The sequence below is a fragment of the Botryllus schlosseri genome, chromosome 10 (genome assembly GCF_051294905.1).
Source record: "Botryllus schlosseri isolate E-star chromosome 10, Bs_hap1, whole genome shotgun sequence".
Taxonomy (NCBI): Eukaryota; Metazoa; Chordata; class Ascidiacea; order Stolidobranchia; family Styelidae; genus Botryllus; species Botryllus schlosseri.
Window position 1 is genome coordinate 3,581,943 of NC_137245.1, and position 14,528 is coordinate 3,596,470.

Here is a 14,528-nt window from a genome sequence, read left to right on the forward strand (position 1 = left end):
CGAGAGCAGGTTGTTTGAATGGCATATTTGCCCAAATTAGAATCATGACATCGCAACTTGGTATAGTATTTCGAACGTCGCAAAATATGACATGTTCTTCCTTTCACCGTTTGCGTATTGTGTCAATATTTATAGCAATTTCCGCATTTTGTCACAACCTCTGTATTCAACCGGTGTAGCTCGTGTTCTGATACAATATAAAATACAAACTATCCCACATAACTCAACGCAACGAAACTAATCGACGAGATAGTATTTTTTAACCCGGGTTACGTGACATCTGACTATGGTGCATAGCACCAAATCAGGAGGTAGGTACGACAGGCATTATGGGATATTATACAGAATATACACCAGTGGTTCTTCCCCTTGCCCGATTGGCGATTTTGAAGGGGGGCGGAAACGCTCAGGGGGCGATATGGGGTGCGCTAGGCTCAGGGGGGCGGTATGGGGGCGCTGGAGAAAAGTGGTTTCGCAGTAGATGATGTGGTGATAGGACATATCCTTAATGAGTGTTCAGAGTAAATTAACACCGAAAACTTCGTTACATATAGCCTTCAAAATACATTTAGGTTTAATTGTCTATGGGCGCCTAAATGACTGACACCGAATGTTCCTGTCTTGGCAATCTGAACCCTAGAAGACGTATTCCATCTGGCAGGGAAAAGTTATATGTCAGTGAAGAAATACCAATCTGAAATCGTGTGCGTCTTTTAGTTTAGTACGATTGGGCGACAAGGATATTCCTGTTGGGCGATAGCCCCGTTGAGCGATTCTATATTTTTTGATATTGCAGACAGGGGGTCACGAAATAACATCATGCAACGAAGTCATACCAACGGATTCGCCCGCCCGAATATATTTAATTATTAGTAACGGGCCCTACAGTTTCCAAGAAACCTCACACTGTTCGCTTTAAGTTTTGATGAGTCTGCGCACACTCAACAACTCACTGCGCTGACCCTTGGACAACAGTGCGTTACGACTAAAAAAGGTAATAACTCCGGATTTGTTGAGCGCAACGTAGATTTTCTGTGCGCAGAGACCGTGTCAGCACTGCGTACGTGCGCAGCTTAGAGGGAACATTGCACCTCACTAAGCTCTACCGGTAAATGTGTTTACGTGAGCAGAGAGAGGATAAAAGTGATCTCAATTTACATGCAATTCCCGATGATATTGACCAATTCAATCATTAATTTGTGAATTTATTTGCACTTCGCGCGACTAGGCGAGAATAGCTGCCTTAGCAAATGGACACCCAATGTAGGTATCTAATAGGCTATCAGCAAATAGCGGACAGCCTAATGGGGGGTCTGGGAGTGAAGTCCCCTGATGGGGGCCCGGAACCAACGTTTTTTGTTTGGGGGGGCTGACGAAGTGCTGTTACGGCCCTGGTAACGAATAATTGTACCTGCGGGCACGCCCAAATATGTTTAAGTATTAATTACGTGCTCTTTATTTGCCTATACAACAGCTCACTCAGTGCCACTGGTAAATCTGATTACGTGGGCTGAGAGGATAAAAAGTTTATAGCGACTTATATGTGTAATTATCACCAATTCATTCATGTATTATTGAAAATTTTGGTACCTAGGGCGACCAGGCCACACAAATTTTGCTGACCATCAAAATCACGATATGGGGTTCGTGGGGGCGAAGCCCTCAGATGTTCGGTTTATCACGCTATGGGTGTGCAAGGCAATCGTTTTTACGGGGGTTGACGAAGTGCTGTTACGGCCCTCCCTCTTACTCATTGTCTTTATTACATTCCTTACAATATGAAGTTGGGGGGGGGGGGGGGGCGCTGGAGGACGATAATTTTTGAAAGGGGGCGCTGGAAGAAAAAAGGTTAAGAACCACTGATATACACCGTTTTCCCTAAGCTCCGACCGTGCGCAGTTGTGTACTGCTGACACGGTCTCCGTGCAGTGCGCATGCACAGAAAATGTAAGCTGAGCACAAGAAAATAATTCAACTAGATTTGAAAAGAAAAAAGGCATTATCATTCATTTTGAATACTTGAATACTCGAATACTTTGAATAATTATCTTTCAATGCGAGTCAGTGAGCGACCGACCGGTGACCTCGAGTCGGAAAATGCAGGGACCAACGTTTGGGTAGGGGTTTTGCCAAGAATACTGGATTAAATGTTTTCGATCAGATCAAGTGATGAAACCTCTGTGCTATTTCTCATGACAAACAGCTTCATCCACAGAAAACGCAAAGTCATCTCTTGAAAAGAGGCACCCGAAGAGTCTTCGAGTTTAATAAATATTCTACTGCTGTAGATTTGTATTGAAAGCTATATTCAAAGTCTGTACCACGAACCAGCTATTTAAGATAGGGATGTATGATGCACTTGCATATTGTACAAAATGTGTAAAAGCGCTTCATTGCTTTTTATGCGTAATTTGACATTAAAAAATTATTGCATCCGCTCTAAGTGTTATACAATCTATCCAACGATATACTAATAACAATGGTCGGTACAAGTGAAATAAGCGCCGTAAACTTAGACGGCACCAGTGTGGAACACTGAATTGTAGGTGTGTCACAGGTGTGTTGATGTTTCGCTGTTAAATGATGAGTGCTGTACATGAACATTGGAAATAAGGGTCTTAGGTGCACTAGATCTCTTATGGAGCAATTGTAAAAACCACCCTGCCCTATAGATAGCACGGAAATAGGAGTGAACCGTCTAGTGACGTGTTGTCGAGAAAAACAGCACTTCCCCACAAGAGACAGCAGATACCCGATAATCTGCACATACCGTACTATTTTACTTGCACAGTCCTTCGTCGAAGGACATACAATGTATTGCGATTGACAGCGCCGTAACTGCCGCACCCCAAACCCCCCATTCGGGGGGGGGGGGGCGAGCTCGAATTACCATAAATAATAGAGTATTTTTTGCAAATTTATGCAATTTTTTCAAAATTCGAGTAGCGGCGCGAATTCGAGTAGCCATTTGTCTTTATTATTGGGTATGAGGTCATTACCGCGCCACGACACACCAAGACATACAATCAAGTTTTGGGCCATATAACATGCGACTCCAAGAAGTGTGCCAGAACGATCGGCAGCGAGAAAACCTTGGCCGAAAAGGTCTATGCCCTTATGCTGACCGAAGACTTCGTTATATATACAAAATACATATAGGTTTAATTGTCCATATGCGCCTAAATGACTGGCGCCAAATGTTGCTGTCTTTGCAATCTCAACCTCACAAGACAAATACCATCGCGCTGGGAAAAATTTTATGCCACTGAAGAAATACCAATTTGAAATCGTGTTCGTCTCTTAGTTTAGAAGCTCACGTTCGGGCGATTCCATATTTTTTGCTATAGCAGACTGGAAGTCACGATATAACATCATGTAACGAAGTCATATCAACAGGTCCGCCCGCCGAAGATGTTTAATTATTATTTACGGGCCCTCCCGTTTTCAAGACACTTCAGTTGGCCCTACCGGTCAATCTAATTACGTGAGTAGAGAGGACAATAAATTGATAGCATAATATATATGCAATCGCCGATCTGATTGACCGATTTTATCATAAATTATCGAAAATTTTCGCGCTTGGCGCTGCCTCACAATGCAGTACAGATGATTTCGTGACAAACGCGGACAACGTGATGGGGGGGGGTCGTTTTACACCCTATGGGAGCCCAAGACCCACGTTTTTGGGGGCCTGACGAGGTACTGTTTCGTTCCTGCCAATGGGTATACGCCCGAAGATGTTTAATTATTATTGAGTCGTCCTACCTTTTCAAACACACCTCACTCCGCTCTACCGGCAAATCTGATTACGTGAGCAGAGAGAAGATAAAAATTGATAACAATATATATGCAATTCCCGATCATACTGACCGATTCAAACATGAATTCTAGAAATTTTCCGCGCCTAGCGCGCTTAGGCGACAAAAGCTGATTCACAAAACAAACTCCCAACAATATGATAAACAGCGGTAAACAGGGTATCGCCGGAGGGGTGTCTGCCCCCCCCCCGGAAGCTCCCCAGAAGTTCGGCCTACAACCCTATGGTGGGCCCAAGACCAAAGTTTTAGGGGGGCTGACGAAGTGCTGTTACGGCCCTGGCGATTGATAGAGGCGGGAGCGCTTCTCAACGTAGCCTACGTGATTGTGTACTGTTTCTAATGGAACACAGACTATTGGTGCGACTACCGTGGGGGTCCCCGTGAGCCACGTGCGACGAGAAAATAAACGGATCCAGTTGCAAATACCGAAGGACTTACGGGAATCCTGCCGCGAATTCGGTACCATCTACGCGTCAGATTACGAGAGAAGAAACTGTGGGGACGGAAGACACCACGGGCGGAGAGTCCCGGACCACTATACGACTTATGACTAGGGTAACAGTACCTGTAAGGGTCAGTAGGGTTGAACCGACCATTACTACAAACCTGGGTCCTCTACCTGAACCGCCCAGTTCCAAAAAAAATTAAACCCGTCATATCCACTAGAGTAATGCCGGTCAGATCACGCGCCGAAGCAACACAACATGACCTATTAGGAGTAACGGGAAGAGCCACAACTGAAAATCGACTCCGTTAACACCATTATAGTCACAACGATAGATGAAACCATTCCTGGGAACGGGTTATCAACGCTTACACCCACAGAAAACACCACGAGCTTGATGTTTCGATCTAATACAAGGACTCATCAACCATCTAGTGGAGAAGGTAGAATGCGAACCAACAACTTCAGTGGTGAGCGAGGCTGGCGGTGAGAGTGCGGTCTGCGATGGTGACGCTGGCCTCAACATTATTTCCATCACCGACAACGAAATCTTGTACAAGCGGTGCTATTGTAGCAACCATGGTTCCGGCCGCGGTTCCAACTTGATACCCCGGTTCTGACCGAGCTACGTAGGATGTCAAGTCCGGTATTAAAAGCGCGGGTGCGCAATACGTTCGAAACTGAGCCCTATACGCGACCAATTCGCGTAATCAATCGTCTCGTAACAACAACACAACACCATGACACAATACAAGTGGCCAGAAAAATCGAAACGAAGTACTACGTCACCAACAAGAATGACTTCAACACCGGGGCAGACTACCATACCCGAGAGCAGGGTCGAAAGGTAAGTACCAAATTGACCACGTTAATTTCGTCAGGAGATGGCCAGAACGAACCGACAATAAAGGGCCATAAGGATGACACGAAAATCTGGACGCTAACTGCGAACAGAATATTTTCAACGATCAGACCAGAAACGACAGAAGCGAGAATGACTATCCTCAACGAACACAACACATCTCGTAACGCTGAGAATATCGAGTTGATCCAAAGTTACTTAGATTTTTGCCAAGAAATACATAATCTGCGAACGATTGAACTAAGTGACACGGTGAGAAAAACTTTTGTTGAGGCACACAATGAAGAAGGGTTGAAAGATCCGCTGAATATTTATTCTATAATTTTCGTAGTAAGCTTGTCCGTCATTACATTATTGACATATATGGCTTATAAGAGGTACTGTAAGAACAAGAATAAAAGGTATCTTCGAAAAATTACTCAACGAAATAACCAGAAAGCTTATATAACAGCTGTATACAACAGCTATTACGTTACAGGAAAAATGAAAGTAGGTAATGACAAAGGGATGTGTTTGTGTAAATTGTATGAACAGTATGTACGGTGCAGTGCGCGCAGTATGTATGTGCGTTATGTAATTTAATTTAATTGCATAAATAACAGCAAGAAAGTTGGTATCGTAGGACTTGAAGTTGCTATTATTGAATAGTTCCTTCTGGTCAAATAGTAGTGCGTTTAAAAGCAATAACAAAATAAATAAAGGGGTATACACTAAAACAGACTTCCGATTTAGTTCGAAGGAAGCCTGAATTCCTAATATGAAATTAAAAGTGAATCAAGGTTGGCTGTGCGCACGAATAATATGTCAGCTGTTTTATTCGGTCATTTAGCACAGTGCTCTTCAACCGTGTGTTTCATACACCCTAGGGCAGGAGTGGGCAAACTACGGCCCAAGGGCCGCATGCGGCCCGCAACACCGTTCAGTGCGGCCCGCGAGTAGGGCTGGGCACAATGATTCGAGTACTCGAATCTGAATCGAGTATTAATTTTAATGATTCGAGTCGAGTAGTAAAAGATGATTTTTTGGAGTACTGCAATTATACGCTCCTCGCCACTGAAAGTTAATTTATCAAAGAAAATTATAGTTTCGCTACTAATTTTCACTGTTGAAGCCTTGAAATCTTGATTGGGGGTATCGTAGCTAGACGTAGCATACGAAACTTATAGTAGGCCTACAAACCTACGAAGGTTACTGGACGTAGCACATTTCCAAAGTCATGATAATCTCACAACATTGTCACCAAGTGGAATGAAATCGATATGGTCCGAAAAATACCAAAGTATCATTTATGACAGGGGCGGGCAACTAGTCGGCGGGCCGGATATAGGAAAATTAAGTACTTGGCGGGTCGGATTGCTGAATCGATACATTATTCGCCCATTTATCCACATATACAAGGAATACATCGTATTTAATGAATGTATTTTAACGACAGCAATATGTCACTTCAAAGCCATTTTTCGCCGATAGGGACGAAGACAATGTGCATTTGAGAATAGCATTGTCATACAGGCGCCGCCATGACTGCTACTATCTGCTCAATCAACACACTGTGCAATCCTAGATTTCAAGGCGTTTGATAAGCCCGGTACCCCAGATTGACCAACATATCAATACATTAGGGTTGAGTAGGTGACGAGATAGCGTCGTTGTTCAACTGTGTGGCCCAGTTATTCTCGATATTGGATTCATGCGGACCGCGTCCTCTACGAAATTTGAAAAGTGGCCCGCGACCCGTTTTGAGTTGGCGACCCCTTGCATAAGCGCAGTCTTACAAATGCCTAGAAGTGTGCCGTGCTACAAGTCGGCAGTTACGGAATCAAAAATAAGAAATACCAGCCAGGTGTAAATGATCATTGTAGTCGACAAACACCATGATTACCACAAACGACATTAGGGTTGAGTGCATCCTAAATGCCGGTAATGCAAGTCTTCTCACTTCGACGAACTTACGCGCAAGCTCCACTCTCGCACGCTGCGCATACACGTAGGCCCATATAATAACATACAGTCACTAAGATTTGACGTAGTAAGCAAGCAGTGGGGAATCTCGGCAGACTGGGGCCGCGGGCCACATTATCATGTAAGACGGAAAACTGTCCGCGGGCCGTATGTTGCCCGTCCCTTATTTATGAGATGGATAACAGGCATTATATTCTTTGTGATGGCATAAACGGTACATATTTGAACTTTGCCGCATGCCATTCTGTTATGACGTCATAATTCTTGGTACTCGATTACTCGACTCGACGCATATTACGTGATTCAGAATCGAATCACTCAGGTACTCGATTTTGCCCAGCCCTAGCGCGAGAGTCAAAAGAAACTTTTTTTAAATATTGATAAAATGCGTACTAAAAATCGAATAAATGCAGGGACTTGATTAAACTTTTTCTTAGTATGTTTGACCATGATAATTCTAAGACAGTGGTTCTCAATCTGGTTGGCGCTCCCCCCTTGAGGGCGTGAAAGCATCTTAAGGGGGGCGCGAAGCTGAGCTAAACCGAAAATTTTTTTCGCGGTTCGCGCGATTTACAGCCAATTATTAGTTCTTCCTGCTCTGTATTTAGTCTGAATTTCATATTTCAAAATATCTCATCCACAGTGTAACCTTCCATGCCAATAAACTATCCGTTTGGTCTGCTAGCATCCTGGTTGCGTTTTGTGATGTGACGATAAGGGGGCGCGAAATCTTTCACCATCATAAGGAGGGGGGGCGTGTCTTAAAAAATTGAGAACCACTGTTCTAAGGTAAATACTTCCTGTACTCTTTCTTATGTTAAATTTCTGGCGCGACAGCCCGATCTCAAGGCCCTCGCAGTTTGAAAGGTTTCAATTGTTAAACATCACAGAAATCCTACACGAGATTGGCATAATTCGGGTCACGAGTGTGATTTCTGATTGGCCACTCCAGTTTTAATTAGTTCAGTGATGTGCTAATAAAACGATTCGTGCGTGTTTTAGGTAGATTCGTTCTCTGTATGAGAATTGGGGTAATAATATATTATATCTGCACATAGTCGAAGCGTGTTTGAAGCTAACATGGTTATGATGCTGCCAGCATTGTGTGTCATGGAACTGAAATTAGTAAATCTATGAACAGATCGCTGCTCACAGATTTAAATTTCAATCCTGTTCTAAGAATCGAGACAACCGACTTTCATCTCTATAGTTTTGACAAATTGGTTATTGAGGTCGACCAGCCTATGAAATCTCGCCACTATGTTTCTGACGCGTGCACATTAGGGTTGTTCAAAAAAACTTTTTTTTCCAAATCTCACTCGCCTAATGACTAAATCGTCAGGTTGTCCAAGAAAACGATGTACACCAAATTTGAGTCAATTCCAACCAGTAAAGGCCGTGGAATCTTGAATTGCGCGATTTTTGCGCAGTCAGTATAATTACGATCTAATTTGGAAATCTACTGTGCCCTAATTCTAATCTAATTTGAAGAAACTTGTGTAATTCTAATCTAATTGGGAAAAGGCTGTGTAGCTCTAATTCTAATCCTTGTCCAATTTTGAAAATCTTGGGTAGATCCAATTCCAATCAAGTCTGAAAAGCTGAAAATTTTCTAGAAATGTCCAAGTCTGGTCCTGACCACATAACACACTGATTTCTTATAAGTCTAATCCAGAGGTTTTCAAGCATTTTGCTATTCACGGTCGTACTCATACCCATGTTAAATTGGCTACCGGAAACTTCGCACTGTGGAAAGCCCTTTTGGTGTTCTTTCCCATCACCGATTCTTGAGATATACTTTGCGTATAAATGTTTTTTATTGTATCAGTATCCGCAGGAATATTATATAGGTACCGCACCGAAATCGCGAGTTCAAATACTAGAAGCCCAAGCCGAGTCAAGTCATTTCCGCATTTTGAGAATATGAGAAGAGTCAAGTTGAACCATCAGAAAATCAGTGTTTTGAGTTCATTGACACATAGATGATGACAACGGAATATCTGCATCGGTCTGCACAGCCAATGCTTCTTCAATAAAAGCATGAATTTTCATTTGGACATTGCTTTTATGTACATAATCCGTCAGTCTCTTCAACTTCTTGCACATATCATCTTCGTCATATTCTGAAGCAAATTCGGGATATCAGATAATGCTCAAGTATTTTATGCTTAAATAAATAGTCACCTGGTGATGGTTCCTTCAGATCTGCAATAAGACTAGCCACATCTGACGAAATCCCTCTTTTATGACCTCTCTTCTGTTTTTTCCTATTCAATGGTGTGTAACCTGGAAAAAGAAAATCATTCTTACAGCATTCAGTATTGAGCACTTCAAGGTTTGAAATTAATCGACTCTTCCTGTCACTGGGTTGTACAGAGGAGATCGGGAATTGGTCGTTGTTTAATGAAGAGCAATCTTATCACCTAATATCTCATTTGCTCAACTGCATCAATTGTGTAGTGCAAAGCATTTGGAGTATTATAACCTCGGCGATATGTAAGTTTGTTACCACTACCATTCACATCTCCCTGTTCAGTAACCGGCGTGATACCACCGTCATGTGCAACTTCGAGATGAGAATCTGACGATGGCTGATAGTCCTCTTCGGAATCAATACAACCAAAATCAGACATGTTAATTGTGTCCATGTTCGAATTTGTCCTACAAAAATGAGACACCAAACACAGTTAGTAGCTTCTATGATACAGATTTTGTCACCTACTGCCGAGGCATGGTTGGCGCCACTAAAAACTGCAGTTGCTGATAATATTGCCACGTTGATGATGTGCTGGCCGCTGCACCAGACTTGCTGGAGTTCTTCATATTATTCTGTTCTCTTGTAAATCTGGTTCTCAAAGATTTCCATTTGACACGCACCTGTTGCTCTGAAAATGTCACCCTCATGATTACAATTCAACTAACTGAACTTACTGTCAATGTTACTTGAGCTGCTTCTTCCACAAACCAATTTATCATTCACCTCAGCATACTAATATATAATAATATTGCACTGTCATTCATGACGTTACTAACTACTACATGTACTCGTATGCAGAGAGGCTCATTCTTTCAACCTAATCACTTCATAACGCTCATAAAGTGTTTTTCCTCCAATATTTTAAAATCTGCAGTAGGTCTACCTAGTTCATGTCAACTGGGAAAAGATATCAGTGATGTGGCATGCTAATCCATAAACACTGTTTGATAATTATAAATTAGATGAATTGATGCTTCGTCTTGTACATTATAACATATCATATTGGACTCTCTAGTTCAATTATTTGTGTTTGGTGATAAAAAGTATATAGATTTTACCTGAACATTTCAAACTTTCAGCGATTTGGCGCCATGCAAAATTCTTTATAGTCTGGTTGTAATAATCCCGTCGTCTCGTGTCATATATAATCGGACGTTTCGCCACCTCGCTAATTAACAATTCGAGGAAGTCAGTCTCCATTTTATCGTATGATCTATAATAATAAACGAAAGAGGTCATTCATTTCGCCAAGCCTCGCCAGGAGGTCCGTCCGCCATACGGCTTGAGCAGAAGTGATGCTATTCATGTCTCGACACTGGTTTATATATGGCTACGCAGGAGCGGATCTTCCACTTCTCTCATCGCCGGCGATGGCGCCGAGTTAATTGACACTGCCAATTAAAATCGCCGGCGATTCCAGCGACGGCAGCGATGATAAGACAAACACTAACGCCCCGCCGACATCGCCTCGTCTGATACAGCCTTTAAATCAGCACATATATTATCTATATGTCCTCGCTATGTAATCAAATACCAATATTGCGTTTTGGTTTATAATCCCAATTATATATAGTGCGGCCCGCGAATGGACTCCGATGTTGAACGCGGCCCGCGAGCTCAAAAGTTTGCCCACCCCTGCCCTAGGGTGTACTACTCAGATGGGGTGTACAGAGGTGTACCAGATCCGAATTAAAATGGACCGTTGACTAGTTATCGCGATAAACAGGCAACTTTATTCTTCCGAACATGTTGACCGGGTGTATAGTATGGTACAATGTTGATATCGGCTGTCCATAGCTTGTGGGTTACATTCCTTTTTGTGATATCATAGGCAAATGTTTTTGAGTTTCTCCCTAGCATTTAAACGTTGGTAATGGACTAATTGGCTCCTTTTGGATTGGAACAGAATGAAATTGACACATGTTCCGCTTGTGATGTCTGATGCATGTCGATTCTTGAGGAAACCATGCACAGCGAGAGCTCAGAAATAGTGAATTGGTACTATCTGCGAGGTGCTTATAAATAGCGCAGGGTGCATCATTGCAGGAGCATAGACAGAGTATCTCAGGGAGTCACGTTTGAAAACCACTGTGCTGGAAGGTGGTCCGGTAACATCTAGCCCCTAATTAATATTTAGCATTGCGAAAAAGTTGCAGCCATGTTTATCCTTATTTCAGCGGACCAAAGGTGACCAACCTGCAAACGTACGGTCGCATGCAGCCGTTGAATAATAGTTATGCGGCGTGTGTTAACAACCCTCAATATGCCATTTAAATTAACGACTAGGTTCTCGAATCATTAGGAGATTTTAAACTTAACAATTTCTTCGCGTTTCGCACGATTCAGGGTGGCTTGGAATTTTCGTTTTGAATATAATAGTGTAATCTGAGACCACAAATGTGATCCGCAGTGGAAATTGATGCACCCCGTAAAGGAATACCAAATCGGAATAAGTGAGTGTCTCACGAACGAAGGTTTTACTGTTACGCAGCGTTGTAACCAAGTCACAAGGCTCCGAGTCACAAGTCAATCTCAGTTTTATAGTTTTATAGTCGAGTCATTTTCAATTCACCACCGAGTCAAGTCCGAGTCCAAGTCACCGAGCAGAGGATCGAGTCCGAGTCATGGTATTATGGCTCGAGTCGAGTCCAAGTCATTATGTTGACTTCCCGGTTTACAGTTAAAGGCTTGGTAAATCCACTTTTTATGACTCTGTTTGGTGATATCGAATGGTTCGGATTTATAATATACTAATTTTCGTCATTTTAGCAGTTTCTGGACGTGTTTTCAAGTACAAGTACCAATGGATGAAATCCCAATAGTGTGATTACTATGAAACAATTACAATGAAACTTCGGTTTTGGCCGTCTGAGTCTCGAGTCATATGACTTGGTTCGAGTCATGCACAATGACTCGAGTCCAAGTCGAGTCAATACACAAATTGACTCGAGTCGAGTCGAGTCATTTCCGTATTTTGAGAAAATGACTCGAGTCAAGTCGAGTCATCTGAAAAACGTGACTCGAGTCATTACAACCCTGCTGTTACGTTAGCCGATTCCAATGTATATTTCGAATATGCTTACAATCCTGATAGGAGGTCACAAATAACAACATCCAACAAAGTACTTAATAAAAACCTGAAGATGCATCATTATAAACTTGTGCCCAACATTTTCGAAGACCATCAGCTCTATCGTTTAATCTGATAACGAGGGCTTAAAATGGATAAGTAATTGACAGTAATATGATACAACCAACATTATCGACGAAATAAATTTTCCGGAAGTCAAATATTTTCGTGGTCCGTGCGACAAGAATGGGAACCCAGATATATACTCGCGATTTTGGTGCATAAATATTACGTCCGCGGGGATGTTCTACTGCTACAATTAAAAAGTTTTATATGCAAGGCATATCCCAAAAAAGGTGTTGTGGCACAGAACACCGCAAGCGTTATCCGCAATGCGAAGTCCCCAGTAGCCAATTTAACAGGAGTATATGATTTTGACATTTCTAGCAGTGTTGGGATGACTCGAGTCATGACTTGACTCGAGTCAACTTTTTGCGTGACTTGACTTGACTCGAGTCACTTTGCAAAAATGACTTGACTTGACTTGACTCGGCGCTTCAGAAATGTGGATTGACTCGTGACTCGGAGCAAAATTTACGAGTCAATTTCAAGTCATCTAGTAAACGGTGTCAATTAAATCGCTGCATCTCGGATTGTTCGGATTGTTCGCGATACGCCGGTGTGACTTGTGAGAGCAACCAGTTATTCACAGATTGTTCTTTCACTGATCCTCCATTGTTACATCACAAATATATTGACCGAAAACGAAATGATCACAGCTTACGTTTATGTACTAGCTGTAGAATAATCTAATAACTACGTATCTCTGTATGTAAGACGGCTCAGTGCTTACATCGCGAAATGCCCAGCTTATAGCCAACCATCTAGTATGATTTGAATCGAACGAATATAGTTTATGCGTTTATAATCTCACGGATGTGTTGATGGGTAGTGTATTGTACCATATCAATTTGTTTCAACTTCTCGGCGCTTCGTATTCGATCCCCATCTTGGCTCACGTATTTTATTAGCAGTTCTAAGAGTTCGTGAGTGATACAACGCCTTTTTGCACGTATATTTAACTTGATACTCGTTATTTGATTCAAGAGATATCTATCACCAACCAATCTGTCATTCACACAGCTAGCAAAATGTAATGACTTTGATTCATCACTCGTACTTCGAAAATTCAATTTGACTTGAATTGTGACTTGACTCGTGACTTGACTTGACTTGACTCGACTTGACTCGAGTCACCTCCAAAAAACCAGTGACTTGACTTGACTCGAGTCACCTTCGAAAATCGATTGACTTGACTTGACTCGAGTCAAAATGTGCAATGACTCGAGATGACTCGTGACTCGAAGGTAGTGACTTGATCCCAACACTGATTTCTAGCACGTGCCGGGAGCGCCACGGCATGTTCATAGCGTTAGTTACGACCGTGCGTGAAATTAACAATTGAATCTAAGTGTAAAATACAGGCTTACGCGGCGCCAGCTTTCTGCAAAGGACACCGGAAATCGCTTGTGCATACGAGAGGTTGTGCGTACTGATGAACTACCATGAGAGAGCTTAAAATAGGTATTATTGAATTTGCGGTATTCATGATGTTTGCCCACCACTATGGCTATTTACACCCGGCCGATATTCTCCATTTTCATTCCGTAACTGCTGACTTATAGCAATGCCCACTTAGGGATTCTTTTTGTAAAACACCGCTTGCGCAGATGATGTGATGGGGGGGGAGCCTAGATAAACCAGCACGGTTTAGGAGTTGTGAAGTCAACCTCGATCGAACTTGGACCCTAAAGCTATCGATGTTGCGGCCGCGAATTATATCATTACGCTATCTTGCATTGTCTAAAAATGGAAAAATACTAACTCCCGAAAACTTACAATTTGCAGTTTAGGCAAAAGAATACACGGTTTTAATAGAACTATACCTAGAATAACCCGCGTTGTGTCGACCCTATTTTGAATTTGGATTGCGCATATCACGCAACTAAACTAAATGATCCGAGGTATGGACGAATACCAAGCACTAGGAAAGATTCGGTATTATTATAGTTGCGGTCATGGGCGCCGACTTTTATTTTGGCTTGGGGTGGCGA

General features: G+C 42.4%; 1 protein-coding gene across 2 annotated transcripts; it reads right to left on the reverse strand.

Moving 5' to 3' along the window:
* Positions 1–9,205: 9,205 nt before the first annotated feature.
* LOC145448938 (uncharacterized) lies at positions 9,206–10,739 on the reverse strand. 2 transcript variants are annotated; one of them, XM_080327389.1, is made up of 3 exons: positions 10,403–10,720; positions 9,810–9,972; positions 9,432–9,748 (listed from the first exon to the last, which is right to left on the reverse strand). In XM_080327389.1, the coding sequence occupies exons 1-3, from the start codon at positions 10,581–10,583 to the stop codon at positions 9,511–9,513; spliced, it is 582 nt and encodes a 193-aa protein (XP_080183515.1). In that variant the 5' UTR covers positions 10,584–10,720; the 3' UTR covers positions 9,432–9,510. The 2 variants fall into 2 exon arrangements, 1 of the variants encoding a protein (XP_080183515.1); XR_013918074.1 differs by lacking the exons at positions 9,432–9,748; positions 9,810–9,972 and adding an exon at positions 9,206–9,373 and having other exon boundaries at positions 10,403–10,739.
* Between the last annotated feature and the right edge of the window lie 3,789 nt (positions 10,740–14,528).

What these genes read in the sequence shown, in the direction of transcription:
- LOC145448938 (XM_080327389.1), bottom strand. Translation starts at nt 10,583, where the DNA reads ATGACCTCTTTCGTTTATTATTATAGATCATACGATAAAATGGAGACT. An exon ending in TGAAAGTTTGAAATGTTCAG is followed by an intron (nt 9,973 to 10,402) that starts GTAAAATCTATA and finishes TGACATTTTCAG; the next exon opens with AGCAACAGGTGCGTGTCAAA. An exon ending in GCGCCAACCATGCCTCGGCA is followed by an intron (nt 9,749 to 9,809) that starts GTAGGTGACAAA and finishes TCATTTTTGTAG; the next exon opens with GACAAATTCGAACATGGACA.